The sequence below is a fragment of the Leptonychotes weddellii genome, chromosome 7 (genome assembly GCF_054177405.1).
Source record: "Leptonychotes weddellii isolate Sample4059 chromosome 7, ASM5417740v2, whole genome shotgun sequence".
Classification (NCBI taxonomy): Eukaryota; Metazoa; Chordata; class Mammalia; order Carnivora; family Phocidae; genus Leptonychotes; species Leptonychotes weddellii.
The window spans coordinates 883,616-909,976 of NC_138375.1; the positions used below are offsets into that span (position 1 = coordinate 883,616).

The 26,361-nt window shown below is 57.3% G+C and overlaps 2 protein-coding genes across 2 annotated transcripts in view; one reads left to right on the forward strand and one right to left on the reverse strand.

Moving 5' to 3' along the window:
* LPCAT1 (lysophosphatidylcholine acyltransferase 1) overlaps positions 1–4,042 on the reverse strand; it is a 43,095-nt gene extending 39,053 nt beyond the window's left edge. Inside the window, exon 1 of the mRNA XM_081825853.1 lies at positions 3,858–4,042. Within this exon, the coding sequence (XP_081681979.1) occupies positions 3,858–4,004 (147 nt within the window). The 5' untranslated portion in view covers positions 4,005–4,042. The remainder of the gene's footprint in view (positions 1–3,857) is intronic.
* The window catches only part of SLC6A19 (solute carrier family 6 member 19), a 251,713-nt gene that overhangs the window by 180,989 nt on the left and 44,363 nt on the right, over positions 1–26,361 (forward strand). The gene's annotated exons all lie outside the window — the stretch shown is intronic.

The window sequence follows — 26,361 nt, forward strand, 5'->3', positions numbered from 1 at the left end:
CTGAGCCTGCCTGGGGGCATCTGGGCTCACCTGCCCTGAGCCTGCCTGGGGGCATCTGGGCTCACCTGCCCTGAGCCTGCCTGGGGGCATCTGGGCTCACCTGCCCTGAGCCTGCCTGGGGGCATCTGGACTCACCTACCCTGAGCCTGCCTGGGGGCTCTGGGCTCACCTGCCCTGAGCCTGCCTGGGGGCATCGGGCTCACCTGCCCTGAGCCTGCCTGGGGGCTCTGGGCTCACCTGCCCTGAGCCTGCCTGGGGGTCTGGGGGCTGCAGTCCCTGGACCTAAGTCTCCCTACCTGGGACTCAGGGACATGACACACAACCCTGCACCCACCTGCCTCCAGGGCTGCCACTAAGCGACCAGCGTGGCAAGGACACGGGAGAAATGCCCCTGCACCTCACTGGGCTACACACGCACCAAGAGAGGTGGTACTGTCAGGCTCCCAGGTTGTCAGAAGGTGGCAGGGCACCTGAGGCCTGGGATCTGCCCTGCTGCAGCCAGCCCTCTCTGTCTTCCCATGGGACACATGCTCTCCTGGAAATCCTCCGCCCCCATGTCCCCCCCAGTTTCTACTGCCACCAACCCCTTCAGAACACCAGCTTGGAGTCAAGTCATCTCCCCGTATGGCCCTCCCTCCACACCCTTGGCAGAGTGCTGGGGTCGATAGAGAGCTGTCATCATGCATGGACACAGGAGCAGCAGGAGGGCTGGGGTGGGTGCCTGGGAGCCTGGCAGGTCAGAGAAGCAGGTGGAAACCAGTGGGCCTGGAAGTCTGCGGGGCGTGGGACTCCCTGCCCGAGAGGGGCCGCACCTGACTCAGGATGCAGGCTGAAATCAGGGCACCTGCTGCTGCTTTCTTTCTTTTAATCAAAACTCACACATTTGGACAGGAACTCAGAGAAAAAGATCATCCACTTCTGGGTAATTAAAGTGCACTCAGGCCACCTTGAAGGGCTGCTGGGCTGGAGTCTGTCCCTGCATTCAACCTTCATGATAATCCTCTCTGTGAATTTAGCTTGGAAAGGGGGGCACACAGCAGCGTCCTCCCACAGAGGACTCACTTCCAATGCGTACGGGAAGCTAGACCACTTTCCAGGAAGTAAATTCTCCCTGGCACTCGTCACTGGGAGTTCAGGGATGGGGCTACATCAGAGCCGGAGGTGGGATGCACTCACACCCGGGGGTTCCAACAAAAGTACCCAAAAAACCCCGGGGGTAGAAACCACTTTAATACCCCCAAAACAGGGAATCACCACATGACTACCCAATATGATACTATTCAGTTTTTCCTATCTTAATGAGTTATTTTCTGTCCAAAGAGATGCTTAAGCTCCTTGCTAATCCGCAGTTAAATGACAGATGGACTGGTCATTAATCTGCAGACAGCGGCAGCCCCTCGCCAGCAGCAGGTGAACACAGGCACCCTCACTGGTTTATCCCAACTCAGAATTTAGGGAAGTTTCCGAGCAGCCCTTAGGTGTCTCAGTCACTGCAGGATTCATTTATTTATCGACTTTGGGAGGCAGACTTTCTTCGCTTGGGCAGGCTAGTTTCCTCTGTGGAAACCTTAGCATAGTGTATTACGTAAAGGTAAAAAGCTTGCAGAGCCCTGCTTGCGAAAAGCAAAATGTTTCTGTGGAGCGGAACTGGAACTTAGCAGTTACAAGCTCTATACCCTGGACCACACACTGCGGATAACTGAGCAGTAACCACAGCTCTGTTATGAACACATAAAATACACCGCGATTATTCTGATGAGTGTCTGACGTGGCCTCTGAAACACTGCAATAAGGTGTATGCGAAGTATCCCTCCCTTTCCAGGAGGCTAAAACATTCCACCCACCTGTTCTTTTTTCTGAATGTCGTCTAGAAGCTGCCCGCCAACATCTAAAACCAGAATCTCCGCCTCACGCTGAAGAACAGCCCACAGGAGCTGCTCTAAACCCCCAATATACAATCCTGTGCCCCTTGCCTGAGGGGTGCCGGGGATTTCTGGCTCTGCTTGGACATCGTCCCTCTTGCATGTTTATTCGCTCAACAACTAGCCGAGTCTCTACAGCGGACCCCACTCGGACAACGAGCAGTTTGTGGCAGGACGGACCTGGCCCCTGTCCATCCCCAGTAATGGGGGAGGGGCTGCAAGCGTGACAGGGATGCAGAGGCGGCTCTCCAGGGAGGAGGGGGCTTCCTCCTGCAGGTGATACGTCACCCAAGACCTGCGGGAGGAGCAGAGAGGCCAAGAGAGAGACGGCAAAGGCAGGAAGACATGGGGGGGTGGGGCCTTGGAAGCCACCTGGAACAGTCAGGGTCCCAGGCTCACCCTCAGAGGGTTCAGAGCAGTGCGGGAAGAAGGCCTGTGGACCACAGGAGTGACAGGGATGGGGGCTGGTGGGGGCACCATTCAGGAGCCCAGAGGAAGCGGCTGTGCTCCTAACCCCCCTACAGCTGGGTACAGCAGTGGGCAGGTGATGAGTTCAAGTCTGCAAGCAAAGGAACGCGGCGGGGGGGCGGGGGGGAGGGCGGTGCCGGCAACCCCAGGGCCGGGCAGATAACGGTGTCTGTCTCCAGACACACACAGACACAGGGGACAAGGCCCAAGAGCTGACTGCTACAACCTTGCTTGTTCATGTCACTAGACGGGATGCCACCCTCCCCTCCCTCCCCTGTCCTCAATCTTGTGCCTACCCTTTCCCTCTCCCAGGAGGGTAACCAAGCCCACCTAGAGGATGCTTCAAGAAAAGCACGCAACCCAGGACAACAACAATGCCAAACTTGAAGAACTTTTCACTTTAATATTATTTCAGAAAAATAACTTCATGCATTAAAGAAAAATCTCAATGTCACCCCAAAATATTTGGCTACTCTCCATCAACTGCACAACTGTTAAAATCCTAAAGTTGTGCCTGCTTCTATTACAGTTTTGGAGTTAAAAGAAAGGCAGTGTTGTGAGCAATCTTACAGAAATGCAAACATAATGCACAACCAGAGAGCCGGAATGTCAATGCTGAAGCCCAACACTGCTGGGGAATTAGTCCACCAGGTGTGGGAATGTTTCCCACCAGGTCAGGGAATAACCCAACCATGTAGGTCAGGGAATGGACCCTACCAGTCAGGAATGACCCCACCAGGTCAGGGAATGTTCCCACCAGGTCGGGAAATGACCCCAGCAGGTGCGGTAATGTTTCCCACCAGGTTGGGGAATGGATTCCCCGCCCCCCCCCCCAGAAGCCGTGTAAGAAAAAGGACAAGTGTGGGGCCCCGCTGCTTCCCGCAGGCGTCCATCCCTCAGCCAGAACCAGAGGACTCCACACATAACACGTGATGGAAACTGCACACCGTTGCCTCCCTCGCTGGAACCGGGGATGCATAAAATCGATTCCGTTACAGACGAACCCCCAAGGGAGCCTCCGCTGCACCCTCCCCAGAACACAACTTGCAAACGCAGAGGCGGAAATCCTGCCGCTACCTTCACACGGCTCTCACCCCCGTCTCCGGCCTGGACTCAAATGGCCAACGAGGTCCCACACATGGAGCTCATCAAGTGACCAAGTCACATCCAGGCGGAGCCGCGCCGGTCCCTCGAGGGGCCTGAACGCGGCGGGAACGGACGCGGGACCCAGGGACCGCTCGGCGCGGAACGCCAAGGGAGGAGGGTGTGGCGATCCGGGGATCCGGGAAAGGGGTGGGGGGCCGGGAACCACGGTGAGGGCCCCGGGGATGGGGTGAGGGCAGCCGGCCGCAGGGCTGGGGTCGCAGGCCGCTGGGAGTGGCGGAGCGGCCGCGGGGCCGGACCCGCGAGACCCCTCCCCAGCCGCGCATCCCCGTTCCAGCGGCCCGGCCTGGGGCGGGCACCCACCTGGGCCTTCCGCAGGGCGCTGAGGCGCAGCTCGTGCACGAAGGGGTTCCGCCCCGGGGGCGCCAGCCGCGGAGCGTCGCCGGCCCCCACGCTGGAGGCGGCGCTGGAGGCGGGAGCGGCCCGGGGACCGCGCGCCCGCAGCCTCATGGCCGCCGCCCGCCGCAGGGAGCGAGGCGCGGGGCGCAGAGCGGGTGCGGAGCTGGGCGCGGAGCTGGCGCTGGGCGCGGGCGCGGGCCGAGGATGCGCGGCGGCCGGAGCGGGAGGGCGGGCGGGCGCGCAGGCGCAAGCGGGCGGCGGCGTGACGCGAGGGGCGGGGGGCGCCGGCGGGGCGAGGCCTGGGCGGGCGGGGGCGGGGTGTCCTGAGAGCCCCGCCCCGGGAGGCGGCCCCGCCCGCGCCTGGCGCCAGCCCTCAGATCCTGGGGGCCCGCTGGGGGTGGCGGGGGTCCTGGACCCCAAGTCCAGAGGGGCGCCCGGGCTGTGGCGGTGCGCCTCCCGCAGCGGCCGGACCGTGGGTACCCTCAGGCCGGGCCTGTCCCCGGCGCAGCGAGGCCCGCCAGGTCCCCCTCTCCAGCAGCTCAGGAGTTCTCTGCATAAGACCCCCCACCTGCCCGAATCCCAGGGGACACGAGGAGCCAGGCCGCACGTGTGAGAGGCCAGCGCGGACTCTGTCGAGGCTCCACTAGGAATGGACCCAGACACCTCCTTTTTCCTCCTTGCCTGTCGGCGCTGGGACCTCACGTGGAAGGCGGAGGGAAGGAGGTTCTCCCTGTGCTGCCCCTGGTCCAGTCTAGGCCAGCCCCGGCTGCGAGCTGTACCAGGAGCCCCTGAGAGCAGCCTCTTCCCAGACGCAGTGTCCACTCTATCTCGGGCCCCACCAGATAGTAGGACCAGGCACGAGGGGTGCACAGAGGCATTTGCTGACTGGGACCCAGCGTTTTGACGGGGTGTGAATCAAATGATCCTTTCTCGTGGCCTCATTACTCTAGTTCATGAAATTACTTCCTTGCATGAAGGGGAGACATTTGGGGATCCCTAATTTGTGGCACAGTATTATTAACTAGGGCAAAAGTGAAATAGTTCCTTCATCAACATTTATAAGTTTCAAACATTTATCACAAATTGTATGTAGTGAGAGCAGCTAAATTTCTGTCCTTGCCTCTCCTTGTGACCCTGACCGGCAGGAGGTGGGGCCAACGCAGCCATGGGTGAGGAAGGACAACTTGGACACAATCCAGCAGCCCCTTGGTTCACACACGGATGCCTGAAATCATGAGGAAGTAGTCCAAACTCTTGGTGCATTGCTGTGGGGCCCCTGCTGTGGGACTGCCTGGTCCTGGGGTCCTGAGGACGCCTGTGCCCTGTGAGGCTCCCCAGCCGTGCCCCTGCTTGGGCAGCAGTTCAGGAAGTGATCAGCCCTCTGATAACCTGGCTGATCCCCTTGCCAGCTGATACAGTCAAGTGTCACCTTGCTGAGGGCCCTTCTGTGTTTTGACAGAGAGAGAAAAGCTGGGGAACCAGAAGAGAGGCTCGTGGTTCAGCAGTGGTCCAGGTCCTCTTACACAGCCTCGTCCATACAGAAAGGGAAAGAGCAGGGCTAGGTCCCACAGCCCTTTCTAAGCCTCACGCTGGACTGGGGCAGGTGACCTCTCCTCCGAGCCTCGGTTGTCAATTCTGTAAGAGGCAAGTAGGGAAGTGCCTACCTTCTCCGCGGGGCATGACGACGGCACAGCCCTGGGGACTACGGTCGTGGAGAGTGGTGCCGTGTGTCCATCAGCACACTGCTGATCTCTGAGCATTCAGTTGCCAAGTGCTCTGGTCACAGACACAAGAGCCCAGCTGGGAGCTGGTGGGACAATGTGAAGAGCTATTCAGAGCGAGAGCGAAGAAGGATGGGCAGCAAGGAGAGGAGTTCTCCACTCCTCCACAAGCAGAGCTGTGGAGAAACCCAAAAGGCTGACAAAGGCAGAAAGCAGCCAGGAGAGCAGGGGTGAGAATGGAAGGCTCAGAAGGATGGGTCTGTGGAGAGCAGGGGTGAGGAGTGCAGGACCTGGAAGGGTGAGTCCAGGGAAGTTGGTTGGCTTGCACTGCTTCATACTTTCTTTGCTTCAATTTTAATCCTGTGATGGAATATTCTAGAAGTCATAGAGTGTTCTGGAAGCTTGACTAGGAGAAGTTGGTCTTGGGCAAGGGGTTATAAGGAGTTGTCTCTCTTGTTTTGGAGAAACTACCAGCGGGGCCCTTGAGCCTCTAAGGCAAATCCCGCATGGTTCTCCAGGAATCTTCCGGAATACAGACCCTGGCTCACAGAGCAGCTGGCCGGGCTCTGGGAAACCTTAGCAGGGTCCCTGCGGCTCCTTGTTCTTGCCCTGCTTCTGCCTTAGGAAGACGGAGTGTCCCGTTCTCCAGACGGACTGACAACACGAGGTGCCTGCTTGCTGGCATGGGGCTGTGGGTTCTGATCTGTCTGTTGAATTTTAGAGTTGCCTACAGATTCTCAGAGAAGACGAGTTCTGCATTTTCTTCGGATACTTATTTTTCATTCTGCCTTTCATGGTGTTTTTAATCCGTCGACGCATTTTTCTCCTCAGCACCGTGACCCCGTATTATCAACACCATCTATCGACTCCCCTCCCCAGCTTGTGGCCCCCCTTCAGGCATGAACACAAGGATTTATAAAGCTATTTCTGGATGCTCTATTTTATTCCATTGGTTTATTTGTTCCTGGTGGACCCACACTGTTCTAACTGTCGTACCTTTGGAATGATGTGCTTTAGTAACCAGTAGGGCAAATTCCTGTTGCTGCGTCTTTTTAAGAATTGTCTTAGAGATTCATAGAAGTTTATTTGTCCATCCAAATTATAGAACGATTTGTCCTATTGCTAAAAATTCCACTGGAAGTTTTGTTTTGGGGCGCGTTAAATGTATACTTTCATAAGAATGTGCCGGAAGGGTACCTGGGATTTGTTTTAGCGAGTTGTGGTGAGACACACAGACAAGGACACAAAGGGTGAAATTTTGCTCACAGTTGCCTAGGAGGCATGCAAGCCGTGGGGGTTGGGAAGCACCAGGGTCTGTCTGGAGGTTGTGGGAGCAGGTAGAAAATGTGGCAAGACCCTTCACTGTGGTTTCCATAGGAGGTGTGGAGGAAGCAGGGTAACCAGGCTTAGAATTGGCTACTGTGAGTAATTTCAGTGGCTGATGGGGTGTGGGGCTGTCCCTGGTTGTCTGCTACCTGCCCTGGGGTGATTAGGGCTGGTGGGTAGTGGCCACAGAGAGGAGGGGTGGGAGTGGGTTCTGGATGGGCTGCTTTTCCCATGGAAGGTGAGTTAGCTAGCTCTGGGAAGGGCAATCCCTCCAGGGTCAGCAGGCCCCAGGTGTCAAAGCTGAGAATAAAAAGTCTTGCTTAGGTCAGACCTTCAGAGCACTGCAGCCAGGGTTACAGGTCAGCAGGCTCCTGGCTCACTGGCAACACCCACCCATCAGCGAGAAAGCTGAGCCCCTCATTCTAGCCCCTCCTGCTTGTCTTCCCCAGGCGGCCTCCCAACTCTGCGGGCAGGTGGCCTTAGGTCTCCATCATCTGCTGTTCCTTCTGCCTGGACATCTGCATTTGTGCCTCCTCATTTCTTCAGGTTTGACCCAAAATTCAGGCTGGTAAGACCTGGGGGTCCTGTTACCCTCACCCCCTGGTGTGTGTATGGCTCTCAGGGCACCAGTGTGTTCCGTGTGCATCTGACATGAAGTTTAATTTGTTTGGAACAGAATAGTTTCCAAGACACCTTCTGTGAGTGAAATGGGGGCCATTTTATAGATAGGGAAATTGAGGCACAAGAAACTGACTGACCGGCCAAGATCACCGTCAGGGCCACTGAAGGCTTTGGCTTCATTTCCAGGGGTCTTTCTCTCTGCTCATGGGTCAGGACTCCCGGATGGACGTTGCCCTGTGGTCATCCATTTCTGCAGGCTGCCCTCTCCAGAGAGGTCCTATTTTTGCGGCACTTGGGTTCCAGATGAAACCACTTCCTCCAAATATGCAGATGTTTGACGTCAAATAAGGATCTAAATACTTGGCAGTATTTTATATCTTATGTGTAGATTTCGACTACCATGGAAGTATGGGTTTGAAGGGCCCTGGAGATGGAAAACCTCGTCAACACAAGGCCTCTCTTAGCTATGTTGTCTGTCCCACTTCCCTTGACATGAAAACGTGATCCTCGGTATAAAGCATGATCTGAACTGATGACCTCTTCCATGGGTCTTCATCAACATTTAGGGGAGTTTTGAAATTCGGAGGCATGGAAGCATTTTTTAGTACTTGAGCACATCTTTCTTCACACTTTCGGTTTGCAGAACAAATGTTTACATGTAATTTTGCTTCCTAAAATGTCAAAAATCCCACAAATATGAAAACAATTATTCTCAAAGGAATGGTCTTTTATGAAAAACAATTGCTTACAGTAATTCTTTCTAACTGGTTTTGAAAAATGCTGTGTCGAATTATTTCTGCCAATGTGCAAAGGCGAGATCTTGTTTAGTTGGGAGGAGGGCAAGTCCCCAAAGGGGGAGAGTCACTGTGAGGCGGGCACACTGGCCGGGCCTGTGAGCCTGCTGGCTCTCCCTGCCTGCATATCTCTACCTCCTTATCGGTAGAGAAGCACACGGCCCCCCAGAGTAAAGACAGCCTTCCCCAGCCTGCCTGGCAGCTAGCTGGGGCCATGGGACTGCGTCTGGGGGGCTTCAGGGAGAGAAGCAGCTCCTGCTGGAGGATCAGGACAGTCCCGGGGCAGGAGGACATGAGGTTTGGAAAGAGGCCCTGGAGAAAAGTAATTCACGAGTGATGAAAACGTCCTCCACTGCTGTGGGGGCATGTCTCACCGAGCCCAGAGCCAGACCCAGTTGGGTCTGTAGGACATGGTGCCTCATTTGGAGGTGGGCCCCATGTGTGAGGTTGCTCCCTGCCCCCTCCCCTCTTGCCCTTTCCCTCCCCTCCTTCCCTGTCTGGCTGGCTGCAGGCTCCTCGGCAGAGCCTCTCATGCAGCTGGGTGGTATCCCATGCCTTGAGCACCCTCCGAGGTGAGTGGACAGAGCAGGTGTGGATGGGGTGGGCAGTGGCGCAACGGCTGCCCAGCTTTCACCTGCATACTCATCTGTGTGTGAATACAGACCTGCGCCTACCCACAGACCTGCTCCCCCATTGCACCCGAACCCACCCATGCAGACTTGTGGCTATGCATACACCTGCACCTGCCACACACACCTGCCCCTTCCATGCACACCTGCACCTACATGCACACCCGCACCTGCACGCTCACCCGCACCTGCACGCACACCCGCACCGGCACGCACACCCGCACCTGCCATGCTCACCCGCACCTGCATGCACACCCACACCTGCCATGCACACCCGCACCTGCATGCTCACCCGCGCCTGCATGCACACCCGCGCCTGCCATGCACACCCGCGCCTGCATGCACACCCACGCCTGCATGCACACCCGCACCTGCATGCACACCCGCACCTGCCATGCACACCCGCGCCTGCATGCACACCCGCGCCTGCATGCACACCCGCACCTGCATGCACACCCGCGCCTGCATGCTCACCCGCGCCTGCATGCACACCCGCGCCTGCCATGCACACCCGCGCCTGCATGCACACCCGCGCCTGCATGCACACCCGCACCTGCATGCTCACCCGCGCCTGCATGCTCACCTGTCCCTCTTCCCATCACGTCACACATGCATTGATGCCCCAGCTGTGGTGGCCCAAGACCCAAGGGGGCTTTGCTTTGCACAAGTGGTTCTTGCTTTAGCAAACACGGAAGCCGTTTGGAGTGAGAGCTCTTGGTCTCCCGTAACAGACGCTGGAAATCACCTGATCTGGCTTCTTCTCTTCAGGATATTGGTCATAAGAGGATCCTTGTACATATTTTCAACCCTTGAATTGATGAGGCCAAGAACTCTTACGGGATCAGAGGTCTTTTATAAGCTACTTGACTTTAAAGCCTCCGTGGAGAGGTTGTATCCCTTAGAACAAGGAGTGGGAGGCTAGCATTTGTGTTCGGGGAAGGACATACTGGGTGTGTGGTCCTTGACCCCTGGCACGTTTGTGTAGTTTAAGCTGAAATGGTGTGTATTTTGTTCATCATGTGTTTTTAGAACGGTCCCCATTGAGAACATGTGTTGATCCCCCAGAATGAGCCTAATTCCTTGTGCGGTGGCTTTCTTGGAGCGGAAAGTCAAGTATTTGCTGCTCAGCTGGGCCAGTCCCCTCCGACACGGCCAACATGTCCAACTTCGGTGGGCCTCAGATGTCCTTATAGACAAAACCTCACGCAGGTAACGTCTTCTGAGAGCGTTTGCAGCCATTTCCCTGTCCTCTGTGCTCAGAATCCCCAGGACTGCTCCTTGTAACTGGCACTGTCCTTGAGGCTGGGGCGAGATGGCTCAGGGCATAGGTGGCCCCACCACGTGAGTTACACCCCATGACATGAGAAGCAGTGGACCAAAGCCACGGGCACCGGTTCTGCCGTGACCCTGGGAGGGGCTCTGCCCCTCTCTGCCCCCGTTCCCTCCTTGGCTGTAAAGTGGGGTACGGTTGAACCCGTCAGGAGGGTTTTCGTAGGGTTGGGGGAGTGAACGTGGGTCTGGCACCCGGCGAGAGCTCCCTGAGCGCTAGCTACCTTAGCAAGTGCGTGGCATTCGCTTCCGGGGCCAGCAGGCTTCCCGCCAACAGGGGGCCTGGGGTGGGCAAGTGCACCTCCCCGAAGTCTCAGCAGTCTGCCTCTGACAAGGCTGGGTAAATATAAAGTGTAGATTCTTCTGTGAAGGTTAGGGAATTGGTCTCACCGCTTTGAGAACTGGATCCTGGGTTGCAGGTGGTGTTTTGTGGAAGGCTGATTCCAGCTACCGGCCAGGTTACGGGGGAAGAGCGCTGCCGACTCCGTGTACTCCCCTAGAAGTCCAGGTGTGGATATTTCTGATCCCCGGGGAAGAGAGCGAGTACTCTGTGTTGGGCAGTCCGTCCCCTCTCTTTGAACCACATTCACAGATGGTTATGTGGGTCCTGCTAGGATGGTGTGTGCTCTGTGCTCATTGTGAGTCTGTGAGTTTGGTACTACTTAAAACACACATGCGTTTCTCTGGACACACACCATGTGTGCGGCGTGCCATGACTTACCCGTGTAAGTGCGCTGAGAGGGGAGGGGCCCCCGGGGGCTGCCTGTGTGTTGGGGTGGGGGTCAGGCACCCTCATGCACTGACAGGAACTTGGGACGAGTTCTTTCCCCTTCTCAGTCTGGGTTCTGTCATCTATAGAAAGGGGTTAATGAGACAAGCCCTCTCGAGGTCACCGTGAACGGCATCTTGATGACGGGTCTTCGCTGAGCTGGGCTGCAGGAGGCTCTGGATACACGGCTGTCGGTGTCCACACGGAACACGTGAGCCCCTTCCCCTCCCCTGAACACAGCATTCTGGCATTTCTCATTCACTGTGCCAACAGAGCGGCCTCCTCCTTCTTCCCTTAGGTGTAACCCATGGCCTCTGTTTGGTTCGGGAGACTTCTCAGGGTCTCTGGCCGAGGCTTGCTGTGTGGTGCTCGCCCGCCCGGCTGAGACCCGAGCGGGCTCTTCATGTCGCCGTTGTTGTAGGGCAGAGAGTGTCTTCGTGGTCGGTTTCACGTCTCCAGGGGCGAGGCTTACTCTCATCAGGACCTGCGAACTCCCACATCCCACTGCCGCAGGAGGGTTAGCCAGGCAGACCCTGAAGGCAGCTCAGTTCTGAGCTCAAATTCCATCCCTCGATCACGGGAGTCTGTGGGGAGTGGTTACCTCCAGACCTGGTTTCCTCTTTCATCGTCCTTGTCAGAAGAGATTTACGAAGAACGTGACTCAGTGAGTGGTCCCAGGCTTGTATCCCAAGGAAGTAAGCTGGGGTGGGCAGGGGTGCGTGAGTCTCTGATGCAGACCCCAGGGGCCCAGCTCTCCCCGGTAAACCATCGGACATCACATCAAACTTCAATAGGCAGTAAGATCTAAGGAAACTTTGTCTTTTCGTCTTTAAAAAAGGAATCTGGGGGGAGTGCTGGACGTAGCCAAGCGGTGGCATTTGAGGAGAACTCAAGTGTTCCCAGTGTTGCTTCTTGGTCTGTAATGTTCCTGTGATGCATTGAGGGCCCTACATGAGATTGTGTAAGGCGGCTTGCTCATTGCAGGCGTCCGGTGGAGTCGGCCCCTGGGGACCCTTCGCAGACACACCTCCCACTTCAGTAAGTGCTCACGAAGAATTCGTGTCTAGTTCCTAACAGGCGGGACGGTGACGAGGGGTCCAGGTGCCCCGTGTGCACACAGCTGTGCACAGGGGGACACCTGTGCGGCCCTGTGATTTCTGCAGACTCTTTGTACTTAACAGGCGTGACATGTGAAGGTGGGTTCCTTGGTAGAAACCCATGCTGGGAAACCGGGACGAGGGTGTGGAGTAAATTCAAACGCCACTGATGTAGGCCTGGTGTGTGCTTGTCGTGGACCCTGTTTTCAGGGTCAGGGCTCAGAGGGGCTGGCCGCCTGGGGGCCCGGGAGGGCTTTCTCCGGTTGGCTGGGTCCAGAGGTGGAACATCCTGTTACGGGGACCCTGAGGAGCACGGTTTGCTAAGCCGAGTATCATCCGCTTCAGCCAAAGTCGAAGGTAGAGATGAACCTGACAGTGTGAGGCCAACCTTTCTCAAAAGGCGTGTCCAGAAATCACTCCTCTTGGAATCGTCTTCCACCTTAAGATGTAAAACTCTCAGTAAGCTCTGTGGGCAAATAGACTTGCACAGTCATATCTGTAACGTTTTATAACTGCTCCTCTTTGTCAGTCCCTCGAGCTGTATACAACAGGTTCCTTATGCTTCAACTTAAACCTTTTTCTCTGAATCCTTTTATTTACTTTATTTTTAGTTCAGCAGTAAAGACGGTTTCTAATAGTAGGAGATGCAGAAAAAATAAAATCTGTGGACATGTTATTGTTTGGTTGATGTTGTAAATTCTTACTTGATTGTCCCCCAAACGCTTTCTCCCCACAGGACAGGCTGCACAAGGCCCTCCGGGGACCCACCTGCCTCAGCCACAGGCTGTGGGGACATCGCCCTGATGGCTTTTCCACCAAGGTCCGAGGTGGCTTGTCCCTGGGGAGAGGGCACAGCAGAGGCAGTGAGGATGGGTGGCAGCCTTGGGAAACCTGGGTCAGGACAGTCTGGGCATGGTCGAGGGCCGGCGTGTGAGGAGCACGGCGGGGGGCCTCTTCTCTGGTTCCACGAGTTAGCCTGAGACCTCCCACCGAGGACTGTGCAGTGTGGCCCCCAATCCTGGCTCATCCCACTTCCTCTCCAGCGTGCGATCTGGGCCGGGCTCCCCCATCGAAAGCTTGGCCTCCCTGGGAAGAGTCTGCCAGGAGACCTGCCCGCAGGGGCCCCAGTGGGACCAAGGCCAGGGCTGTCCTTAGAGCCACCCTCCCGCTGCCTGCCCCCTCCACACCTCCGGAAGCACCTCCCTGATGAGCTGTCTGCCTTCCACATGCACAGACACCTCCCTCATCTACAACTGGGGAGTTTGCTTTTGCCACCAGGCCTTTGCTTGAGGAAAAGGCTTAGAGCCACCCACGTCCACTTTGAATCGGGGCCGACGTGTGGCTGGCGTGCAGGCCTTGTGCTGTCACCTCAGGCTGATGGTGGGCTGTGGCCAGAAGGGACAAATCCTGGGGCTCCTTGCTCTGGTCTCTGGATATGCACCTGGTCCGTGTGATGCTGTCTGGCTGTCAGCCTCCTCTGCAGAAGGGTCAGCCCCCCGGAGACAGGGGGATTCATTTATTCTGTTTACTGGCATGTTCCAGTACCTTGTAGCAGCACCTAGCAGATGCTTGGTAAGGATCTGGGGAATAAAAGAATTAAAACATGAATGAGTCCATCTGGGGAGAGGAGAGAGCTTCAGTGCTGGTCACACATTCTTATGTATATTTTACCCCAGTAAGAGAACCCCACAGATGAATGAATGATTAAATGTAGAAAGTATAATCTTAAAGTTAAACAAATAGAGATTCTCTTAATGACTTTGGGATAGAGAAGGATTTCCCATGAAGCCCACTAAAAACACAAGTCCTACAGAAAAATATTGATATATGTCAGTAAGACAACACTGTAAAAGTCTTACCATAAACCACTGGTAATGCAAGCTACAAATTGGGCAAAAAATAGTTACAAAGAATATCTTGATGCATACAATGTAAAGAGCTTGTGCATAGCTTATAGGAAAGCAAACAACAAAGTAATAGGCACCGGACATGAACAGGCAGCAGCCAGAAGACGAAGCCCACATGGCGGAACACACAGGTGAGAAGATGCTCCTGCTGGTTGGAGCTCAGGAAAGGCGGAGGCGCCCCCTGTGTTCCTTGGCCCTGGGGGGGGGGGCTCTGATGAGGCCAAATGTTGGGGGCTACTTGGGGACACAGTACATGGAGGAGAGCAGTCCCCGGGGTGAGAGGGCAAGTTCAGGGCAGCCTGCAAATATCCAGTAAGTGAAGACGCATGTGCCCCGTGATCTAGGAATATCCTGGAGAAATCTCACAGACGAGGTAACTTTTATTTTGGAATTGAGAGAAATTGGAAGCTGCCCATCAAGGAGGGAATTGATAACCTGTTTGCATGGTTACCTACAGAGTACCGAATGTAGACAGATTCATAACCAGGAACTAAAGCGGCCCACTGCTAATAGCCCCAAGGCACAGCCCGAGGCGAGAGCCACTGTTGAATGCGGGTTTGTTTTAGAAGCACTGAGATACTTACAGTGGAAGTCCTGGGGGGAGGCAGAGTAGACCGGCCTTGACCAGCAGAGATGGTGGCTCATTGTTCAGAAAGTTTCAGCGGCGTTCGCAAACAAGGCCAGGGTGGCTGGGAGCCGGACGAGGGGGCTGGGCAGGGACGCAGGCGTGCTGGGCTCACGGGCAGCCGGGGTCTGCTTGGAAAAGCCGTCTGGGGGCAGGGGCGAGGCGAGGAGCCGGGGGGTGCTGAGAACGTTCACGAGGCCTTGTTTATGAACTGAAAGTTTAGGTGTTTAGTTTTATTTTATTTGATAATGAAACTATGGCTTTTATATGTTTAATTTCAGCTTTCTGATTTTATTTTACGTTTGAGGTTGCAACTATTATTCTAATAAGAACTTGTTTTACTGATCTCGGGATTTACATGAATCTGGTTTCAAATGCAGCTCCGCGGGCAAGCCCTTGGGTTTTCGGAGTAAAGTTAAAGAGAATTGGCATCCCGTCTGCCCCACTGGCTTCTGGCGACGTCAGCGCCTCTGTGGGAGACGGTCTTTTGCGGGCTTACAGTGTCAGCAAAGGGATTATTCCAGGCTGACCCTTGGCACAGACCGTTCTCAGCCACATGCGTTTTTGAAAGGTAGGATTTGATCTCAATTATTCCATTCAGCTTCATTAAGGGAGGGTAAGAGAAAAAAGAATTTATCCTAGCTTCTGATTCGATAATAATTTCATTTTAAAACTAAATGCCATGACCCTGGCAGGCAGGCGGCTTTCGGCATGGACCGACATTTTGGCTGCTTTGGAAAAAGAAACCTCATTCACACGAGTCAGAGTTTTATGAGCAGCCGTCCCACTTTCCCGCCATGGCTGTGCTGTGATGTTGACCCAACAAGACACACAGATCCCTCTGTCGCCTGCTGGATGCTGGCCAGGCGTCTTCCGTCTACGGAGCAAGATCACTCAGTGCTGGAAAGCTCAGGGCAACAAAAAGCCTCTGTTCCATTAACGACAGGCTCTGAACAGAAAGGGTCCCCGCCCGCCAGATTGTGGGTGACGAATCACAGATGGACGCCCAGAGAGAGAAAGCTCTTTAATAAGGCCATCCTGGCTGGCGGGGCGGAGCCGAGGGCCGATTCTGGTTCAGTGGGTGAACCCGGAGGGAACCCCGTCCCACGACTGTCTCCGGCACTTGGAGTCCAGCGGTCCCTCGTGGCTGCCTCTTCTTCACTTCCTAAACCCCACACATCCTGGTTTTGGGGTTCCGGGGAGTGGGCATCAGTCGGCACTATTCTGCTGTCCATGGGAGGACACCCCACACACTCAGAACCAGGAGCTTGGTTCCGGGAAGGAGACATCCTCCGATGCCCATCTATGGCATTGTTGTGTTTAGTTCTCAGTCTTGGTTTTTTTGGCTTTGAACCCTGAGCTATTTGGATGGCTCCCTGGAAGGAAAGGGGGGAGTCCCTGATGTCCAGTGCTCTAGGGGAAAGCGTGTCCAGGGAGACCCTCTGCTGGGCCGGGACACTGGAGCTGCTCTGATCACCTGCTCTTCACCCTGCTGGGGAGGGTGGGGATCCCCCCTAAGAAGTGTGAGACAGCTGACCCCTGACCCCCGACCCCAGACAGGTGAGATGGACAGCAGGTACCAATCACAGGTGCAGCCTGGGGAGAAGGACCCTGCCTGACATGCAGGGCCACACAGGCTGCCCTGGGGGACCACATGACCCAGCTGGGGCCATGGGACAAGGCTTGGTAGTGACAGGCATGTAGGGTGGCCCCTGGTAGGCAGGGGAGTGGTGGGGGGGCCAGTTTGAATATTCCAGGTCCCGGCAGCAACCTGGAAGCCATGAGCCTCCACCTCGGGGAGCCAGCCCCGGGCAGCCTTTCCCTCTGAGGGCAGGGGACTCGTGGTCAGGCCCTGGGGATTGATATTTTAGTGCATCTTCAGACATTTATTCTTGCAGGCCATGTTGAGATCTTTTGAAGGTGGCTTGTTGTTCACATAAATGCACTGAAGTCTCCATTTCAGCAGAACAGAAGGAGAGAAGGGGGCACCTTTCCTTCTTCTCTTCTCGGCACAGTCCTCAAAGTGACGCTTGGCCCAGACCCCCAGGGGCAGCAACGGGGCTGAAATCACGCTGGTGATGGTCCCAGGGCTCCACCTGTCTGGGCCTCTTTTCTCCAGCCGCTCCCCTCGGTGGTCTCCCACCCCAGCCCACCCCCCTTCCTCTCTCCAGCCAACATCTCCAGACCTGTCTTCAGACTTCCATGCCTCTGGCCTGGGACATGCGGGTGTCCGGAGGGCTCGTGCAATGAGTCCCTCCACCCTTGTATGTGCGGCTCCCCACTCCCATCTCTGTGTCCTGATGAGCCCCCCAACACACAGATAAAATGGGGTGCAGCGTGGGCAGGTCTGGGCAGTGGCTGCCTGGCGGGGCGCAGGGGGTACCGTCTGGAGGGTGGCCGGCTTGGGCCTTTGTGAGGACACCTGCTCTCCCACGGGGCGGAGGGCCACACCGAGCCAAAGCTCCTCCAGGGAGGCCTAGTGGTGCTCTGCCTGGTGCGTGTCTGGAAGCAGGTTGAACTCAGCAGCACGAGGTAGGGAAGGGGCGAGAGAGTTTGGAGGTGGGTGATGGAGGCAAGGTCTGGGTGCCAAACAGAAATTCTGCAGACCCAGCCATGTGAGATGCAGCCTGGGGCTGGTGGGGTATGGGGTCCAGGTCACTTTGTGTCCTTGACAGAGATGGGGGTTCACGGCGCCTCAGCCTCCCCCTCTGTGGGATGACGAGTTTGGCTCCTGGCCCAATGCAGGTAGGAATTTTAACTGTGTTTGAAAGGCTGCGCAAGACCCCCGTTTGTTGAAGGCTCTCCGGGCCCCAGAAGGCAGGTGCTTGTTGGTTAACGCCTGTCCCCCACCCCTCCTTCCCTGTCCTGGGGGCGCTTTACTCCATGGCATCTCGGCATGTAAAGATTTTGACCATAATATAGATTAATTTGGAAATGACTCTTCTGTGGAAATTGGCATTATCTGACCCTGCAGTGATTCATTAGTTTTAAAGTTTCATTTTCTAAACCGAGCGCTCTCCCTACAACCACGTGTGGAGCGCGAGGCCCTGCTCCCTGTTGGCTTTGCCTTCCACGCCCGTCTGCCGGTCCAGTTACACAGGGCGGGAGGAGGCAGGGCTGGCGGCCTGCTCCGGGGCCCCCCGGGGGCAGGGGGGCGGGGCCCAGAGGTGCAGCTGCGGGAGGCCCTTGCGCCGAGATGCTGCTGGGGCTTCACGGGGCAAGTGCCCTCACCCCAGGCAGGACCCGGTCCCCCCCACCCCCCGCAGCTAGCTGCTCGGGGTGCCCCGCTGTGCTAATACTGGGCGGTCGAATCTTAGATTCCTTCCCGAAAACTTCTCTCGAGTGTTCCCCGGCGTGACAGTGGGTCCAGGTTCCCAGGATTCCTAGCACACCTGTGGTTTTCCACACATTCTTCCCGCCCTTTCGCCTGTCCTCTCGTCACTCTCCCCTCAGTGAGGCCCAAGGGCGTGGCCTGTTAGAGGCAGGGGGAGGCCGAGGAGCCAGGCTAAGCCTAAACAGGCGGTCTAGGTGGCAATCATACGTGGAAAGGAGGAGTGTCAATTAACCAACCAGCAGCTCAGGATGAACTTCGCAAGTCAGCACCCTTGCCTGGGTTTTTTGTAAGGGAATGAAGCAAGTTACTTGAGGGTCAGGTTACTCCAAGGACATGGTCAAGGTCTGGGTGATTTAGGACCCTGGGGATTCACACATGGGGAAGAGGTCTGGGTTGTAGCCAGACCAGCCAGACACCAAGATGGTGGAAGAGGGTCATTTTACCTCCCAATTGTAATGGGGCGTGGCCTTCGGCTGGTCGGGGGACACAGAATAACTAACGGAGGCCACGCAGACAAAGACCCCATCCCGTCCCCCCAGCAGCCCCAGCTCAGCCTCCGCAGTGATCCGTAGAAGGCACGAGCTTGCAGTCTGCTTCCCAATACGTTTCTCTTTGACAGAACCACCCTCTGGGTGCAGAGGCTTGCGCCCTGGCACGTTTCACAGAAAAGCCAGAGGCTCAGAGAGGTGATTGTCCGGGGGTGGGGGGGGTGCTAGACTCTGAGGGGTCACCTCGCAGACCACAGCCCTACGTCCAGTCCCACTTTACTCTCAGGATCCACCTGCTAGATCAAGGACAGTGCTGACCGAGAAACTGGTGACAAGCTCCCGACCAAAACCCGATGGTAAGGAGGCTGTTTTTCCATGTGCTGCACATTGGCTTGGGGCAGCGGGACAGCCTGGCTCCAGGGTCCACGGGGGCATCATCCTGCCCCCTGATCTGTGCTACTCGGATCCTAAGCACCTGTGTGCCCTGCTGTCCATGAGCTGCTGGAGAACGTCATCCTCATGTGCACGGTGAGCTGAACCCATGCTGGACGTGGGTCCGTGGCTGTCCATGGCATTAGAGGAGGATGCTGTTACTCCCCACCTAGATCCCCCTTACCAGGCCCATATGCACTGCTGGTGGAGGGGGCCACATGTCTCTGGAGGTGCCTGGGAGGTCATGTTCCCCCAACCCAGGACTGAGTGTGCTGGGGTAGAAAGGCCCAGCCACCTGGCCTCAGCCAGGACCACCTCTGGGGTACCGTTCACACGCAGAGCTCCCCATGGGGTCAGGCGGACATTGGACTTCTCCCAGCCCAGCCCCTTCCCTATCCGGCTCCCCCCACTGACCTCAGGCTGCTCTTGACTTCTCTCCCTCAGTAACTATAAGAATCTCCAGCTCTGAAGGGAGGGTCTGATACAGGGGTGACTTGGTCAGGGCTGCTGCTGTGAGGTTGGAATGATGAGGAGGTATTCACATGACTCAGGGATGGACACCGAGGGAAGAGCATGTGCAAAGGCCCCGTGCTGAGCAAGAAGCTGGCAGTAAGAGGGATGGAGAAGTGAACAGAAAACCGAGATCATGAAATGCTGTGTAACCCTTCAAAATTATGCTTCTGTGGAACTCCTATGAGATAGACAATTTTTTTAAAGATTTTATTTATTTATTTGACAGAGAGAGAGAGAGCACAAGCAGGGGGAGCCGCAGAGGGAGAGGGAGAAGCAGACTCCCCACTGAGCAGGGAGCCTGATGGAGGACTCGATCCCAGGACCTGGGATCATGACCTGAGCCGAAATCAAGAGTCAGACGCTTCACTGACGGAACCAGCCAGGCATCCCGATATAGACAAATCTAAAGGAAATATGATATGGAAATGACAAGACACAGCGAGTATGACTTCAAGCCTGAATATTTGTGTCTTTGCAGAGAGAAAGCTGCGGGGAGGGTGGCGGCCGGGGCTCCGACGTCCTCCTTCGCTGCGTCTCCCAGCATATGTGGCTCTCACAAATTGGAAAAAATCAATGTTTGTGGTAGACACAGGTTCAGAGTTTTAAAACTTTTTATTCTGGGTATTTGCTGGACTGTGAACTTGTTTTGGAAGATATTTTCCTGAGGCTTCTCGGTGAACCCGTGGAGGTGGGCCCAGGTTACTCGCCTTTTGCAAACAGAAGGCCGTGCGGTGCGGGGCTCGGTTCTCAAGCTCGTGATGACCAGAGAGTCCTCTGATGTGTGCGTGAGCACCGTGTATGTGGGATAGTGGAGCTTTATGGGAAAAGCACTGATGGAGCCTCAGGGGGCTGTCACCCCACGCGGGCGGCCGGCTGGCGTCCAAGGCTGGGGAGCTCACACTGCTGTGGGGGGAACTTGCTGTCGGGATCCTGACCTTGGCCCCAGGCGCCGGCCCTGGGCGAGAGGTGACCCACAGACGGGGCCGCTCGGAAGTACAGACATTTGTTCTGTCAGAGGTCAGAGGTCAGCAGGCCGGAAGTCAGAGGTCAGGGTGTCGGCAGGTTGGTTCCTTCTGAATTCTCTGAGGGGGGATGCGGTCCAGGCCTGTCTCCCGCTGCTGGGGCTGTTGGTTCCTCCGTGTGCGTGGCCTGTGGGCACTCCCGCCACCACGGCCTCCACGTTTATGTGTCTGGGAGGACCCAGGTCCCTGGGTCAGGGCCCCACGCTAATGACCTCACTGTAACCTGATCACCTCTGTAGAGACCCGTCTCCAAATAAAACCACACTCTGTGGCGCTGGGGGCTAGGACTCTAACATACCTTTTTGGGGGAAGCAATTCAGAGGCTAACGCCCAGGAGGGGACGCCCCCAGCCCTCCCATCCCCCCGCTCTTCGGGAGGCCGAGCTGTGGGCCCAGTGCCCTGCATGAGCTCCTGCGAGGTTGCTCCCCGGGCCGGGTTTGCTTAGGGAGTGTCTCACCTGAAGCTCACACAGGCTCAAGCCTGAAGGCAGGACACACCTGGAGCCTTGGCTTGGCCCTTTGAGCCGCGCTGAGACCGAGCCTGGGGTCACTGTTCACACCCGGCCGAGCGCTGAGTAGGGCCGCGCGCCCCACGCCGACTGTGCACGGAGAGCCCTCCCCTCAGATGGAAGCCCCCCCACCCCCGCTGGGCCTAGCCAAGGCCCAGCGGGGGTGGCGGCTTTCAGAGACAGCCTCTCCCTGCCTCTCCCTGCACCAAGCCACAGACACAGGCCGAGCCCCACATGTGGGGTGCCTGCCGTCCACAGAGGCCAACAGCCAGCTGAGACCACCCCCAGGCTGCTGGGACGCTGTCCCCGGCCGTGTCGGGACACCCCACCTGCCATCAAGACCCGGCACGAAGCGCAGAAGCCTACGCGTGGCCCCTCGCGTGCACTGTCCGCTGAGGTCTCCAGGGCCTGCTCACAGGTTGTGTTGCTCAGGGTGAGCGGGTGCGGGGACAGGCCACTGTCAGGGGTCGGGGGTCAGGGCTGCCCTGGGACGCAGCCGTGACAGCTGCTGTCCGGCCACAGCAGGGTGCCAGGCTTGGCAGAGAGGGTGTGGCCCGCGAAGCCCACGGCTGCGGGCGGTGGAAGGGCAGTGTCCCCGCCCTGTGCGCCCTGCGAGCATCTGTGGGCAGCTAGCGCTGCTGATGGCCGCAAACAGGAACTTCTCCTTGGCAGAGTCGGCCGACTCTTCAAAATCAGCAGGTCAGGGGCATGGTGACACGGACCAGCTCCCAGAACCAGGATGCGGTGCGTCCACACAAGGCGTGCTGGGGCCCGGAGGCGGGAGGCTCTCCCATCCTGCCTGTGGGGTGGGGACATTGCCTCTTTGTCCTGCTTGGAGCACAGGCTCGGGGACCCCTGCCCCCGAGGGGCCTGCGAGGGCGCCCGAACTTGCCCGGCTGTCCCTGTCCATTGGAGTCTCATCGTTGAGACTCTGGGCTTCCGGATGGGGCTTCATCTGAGGGGGTGTTTGGAGGAACTGGAAGACCCCCGAGCAGAGGGCAGGACGGGGTTGAGTCTGGGGGCCCTGCTGGGGGACCGAGGAGACGGGGGTGTGAGCCGCCTGTGGAGGAAGCCCACGGAGATTTGCCTGAAAGTTTCGGCTCCTCGACCCAGTACCATTATTATCTTGCTGTGATAGTGAGCCTAAGAGAAAGTCTGGAATGTGGATCTGTCTGTTCCAGCGTCTTCAACATGACCACTGGCACGGCGGTCATGATGGAAAGCCTGTTTCCTCGTCGCATGAGCTTATGCAGCCCCGGCACTTGGCCAGACGCCTTCCTTGTCTGGGGTCCCCCTTCCTCTTTGGGTGCCAGGCTTGGCGTGAAGGTCAGGGCTCAATGTCCTCAAGGAGGACTGTGGTGCGCACACTGACTGCTGTCCCCCCCGGGCCTGGGCAGAACGGCACCTGTGTCAGCCCCCCGGAGGCCCCCACCCCTGCCGAGCAGCAGACCGCCCATCCCAGGGCCCCCTCTGACTTCTCCCATCCCGTGGAGCCTCCGGGGACAAGGGGAACTCAGAGACAGAGCTCACGCGGGACCTGGAGCCACCAGCTCCTTCCTTCTTGTGCAGGAAGTCGGCTGGGAGTAAGTGAGAGCATTTCAGTTCGTCTCCAGAGCCCCGGGCTGTGTCACGGTGCTGCTTGTCTGCCTGGGGGTGACTCCCTCTGCCCACCAGGCTTCTGGGGGTGGAACTTCCCTGTGGCCACTTCTACTCAAATGAACGAGGAGGACAGGGGGTCAGCCTGGAGCAGACTCAGTCCCTCCGTCCCACGTGTCTGCCCAGCTGCCTCATCTCGGTGCCACCGGCCAAGCGGGGCGGGTGGCTGCAGCCCTGTCTTTGCGCAAGTCCCCAAAACCCACGCCCGCAGCTGGGTGCGTACTCCCAGCTGAGCACGAACGTGGAACTCAGAGAAGTGATTTCTGAGACAAAGCTGATCTTTGAAAGATTATAATTTAGGAAACTCTGGTCCATCTGTTACACTACCCATTTCAGAGCTTGGCATTTTATTTCTGCATATAAAATACCCCAGGCACTCCACTTTCACTGTTTTGCTTTAAACTGGGAGCTTTATCATAACAAGGTAATAATAACGACCACAGCAATAAACAGTGTCGGAGTTTGCAAAGCGTTTTACAGAATTATCTTATTGGCGACCCCGACAGGGCAGGGTGAGGGGTTATCACGTGCCTTCTGGGCGAGGGAGCAAGGGAAGACAGAGACGCTCCAGAAAACGATCCTGCCTGGAGCACCCCCCGGAAGGCCTGCTGGTTGCCATCCTCCGAAAGGCAGGGGAAGGGGGTCTCCTTGGCAGGCGGGACCCCCACTGGGGTCTCTCTGGTTCCCCTTCTGGTTTCTTTGGCAGTGAGGGCGTGGCTCTGAATGGGGGCTGTCGGCACAGCTTTCCCCAGCCCCCACGGGCCGGCCGGGGCTCAGCACCTCATGGCCCCGTGGTCACCTTGTGTGGGTGGCCCTGCCACTGGGTGGTGATGCATGGGCTGCCCAGGCGTGGCCGACACACGCCCCGGGACGTCGGTTTGGCGGGATCCCCCGGGCCCTGTTCCGTCTGCTCGGCTGCAGACTGCCGTCGCGGCGAGGAGCAGGCTTGCCCAGGGGGTGGCCGAGTGAGAAGGCTCTTGGAAGCTGAGCATCTGGGACAGCCGTGCATCCCCGAATCACTCACTTCTGAAAAGCAAACGTTTTCCTTGAGAACTGTTTTGCATTTACAGAAAGTTACCGCGGAGAGTTCCCGGGGACCCCCCACACCCACCTCTCCTGACAACACCTACGTTGCTGTGGGATATTGGTCACAACTGACGACCCAAGAGTGATCGATTATTGATTACTTTGTTCAGATTTCCCCAGTTTTTGCCCAGTGTCTGTCTTCTGCGCCAGCATCCTGCCCAGGGGCCCACGTGACATTCAGGCTCCTCTGGGCTACGGACGTTTCTCAGACTTTCCTTGTTTTAAGGAGGACGGAGCAGGTATTTTGGAGAATGTCCCTCAAGTGGGACGTGTCTGGTGGGCCGTGTGTTTGGGAGGAAGACCGTGGAGGACAAGTCACGGTTGATGCCGACTTTGGCCTCTGGCCGAGGTGTGTTTGGGGCTTCTCCGCTCTCAGTCCCGGTGTGCAGCCCACACTCAGGGGAGGGAGCTGTGCTGCCCCGAGCACGGAGCGGCCTCTCTGGTCACCGGGGTCCTCTGTCCTGGAAGCTGCTTTTGCCTCCTGTGCGTTGACTGACCCGATTGCTCTCGCCTGTGTGGACTCGAGGAGGGCGCCTGCAGGCTTTGGGCTAGGACCTGGAGCCCCATGGGCATTGCTGCTCATGCCGCTCCTGTGGCGGGCATGTGGACCGAGGCGTGGCTGCTGGGCCGCCGCAGAGACGCTCAGACCCCGTGCGTGTTGTGGCCGCGGTCTGGCTCCGTCTCTGGGCTCTGTCCTGTCTTCCCTTTCTCCTGACCTGTGTTCTCTCGTGTTGTGAGCATGTCAGCCCACACGTTCTCTCCGGGAGCAGGCTTAGGGCCTCCCTTCCCTCGCATCCCTCCTGCGCAGTGCCTGATCGCAGCCACGTCTGTGGGGCCGGGAGCCGATGCTGGGAATCTTCCCGCCACGAACACGCCTGCGGAATCCTGCCGGGAGACGGACGGCCCCCACCCGCTCCACGTCCCTGGTCTCTCGCCTGCGGTGCCACGGAGGCCAGGGCGAAGGTGCATCTTCAAAGGCCCCGTGAGGTCAGGGAGTGGCTCTTTATGAATGCCTGGCCGGCCCCTGCGCTGGGCTGGGGTCTGACTGCCATCTGGTTTGCTGGCTCTGGAGAGACGTGCTCCTGGCTGTCTCTGCGGTCCCTGGGAGAGGGGTGTCTGCTCCCGTCCTGCCTCATGGGCACCACTGACCCCTTGTCCCTCCGCACTTTGTGCTAAGTGACGCACACACCCCAGCTGGACACGGTTCCCAGGAGGAGCCGTCCCGTCACAGGGGGCGGCTGCCGGGTCAGGTTAGGGCCCAGACGGGGAGGAATGGGGACAATTACAGTTGGCGCTCCTCTGTACCCTGTCCATGCTTGCAAACCCACCCACTCGCCAAAACCTCCTCATGATCCGCAAACCAACACTTTGTGGCACCTCCATAGACATTTTCGGATGTGCCAGAGTGGTGGAAATGTGGGGTCTTGCCTTCCTGTCTCAGCTCCTTCTATAGACATGTGGCCAAGAGCTCAGCCAACAAAGAGCTCTGGTTTTTGCATTTTTGTGTTTTTGGTTGGTCACTTTGCTGCTTAAAATGCATTAATTCAGTGTTTGGGGGCGTCAGGGTGCATGCTGCAGATCATGAGAACAGGCTGCCTGCTCAGCAGAGGCAAGCCCCAGAGATTTTTAAATGGATCAAAGTTTCCTTCAACTACAAAACCACTCGAATGATCAAGGTGAGCACCAGTTTCTAAAGAAGACAAAACATGGGTGTTAGCTGGCTGCTCCTGGGTCTGACCTTCCCCAGGAGGTACCCAGACCTCCCCCAATCTACAAGCAGACCCCCCGCCCACCAGGGACCTGTATTTCACAGCCTTGGACACTCTGAAAACCCCACTCCTTCAGAGACACATTTGTGGCTGCCCTTTTATCCTGAGAGCCCTGAGGAACAAGTGACCGGGGTGCTTCCCTAGGAGAAGCCTGGCCCCCCCGGCCACCAGAAGGCTGTGGCATTAGAGGCCCCCATGCCACCCTGCTCAGGAAGCCCCGTATCAGATTCTGGAAGCAGGTACCTTGAGGGGAAGTGCTCAGCCGGGAAGCTAGCTGCCCACAAAACCGTCTGAAGCCTTAGACAGAGAGCAGCTTCGCTCCTGCCTGGTTCGCGGCCGTAGCCTGAAGCGGCCCAGCTCCTACTCCTGCCCCCCCCATAAGCCCCCGTGGGGCATTCTCAGGATGGAAGCAGGATTACCTGTGAAAACACACATCAGTGTGATGGTTAATTCAAGGGTCAAGTTGACTGGATCATGGGGTGGCCAGAGATTTGGTCAAACGTTATCCTGGGTGTGTCTGTGAGGCTCTTTCTGGATGGGGTTTGATCCTGGGACTCGGGGAGGCAGACGGTCCTCCCCATCTGGATGGCGTCTTGCGATCAGGGGAGGCTCTGCACCGGCGTGCCCCGCGGGTGCATGCTCACTTTCTCCCCCCTTGGCTCCCGGATGGCAGGGCTCTGGTTCTCTAGCTGGAACAGTGCCCAGCCTGGGGTAAGAAGAGCCGAATCCGCTGACTGAGTTCTACCGGAGATAAGGAACGGTTCAGACGTGCCCTCTATGTACGGCTGATGATTGCTGTGAGTTACACTGAAACCTCACTGTTGGGGGATTACCGGGGACCT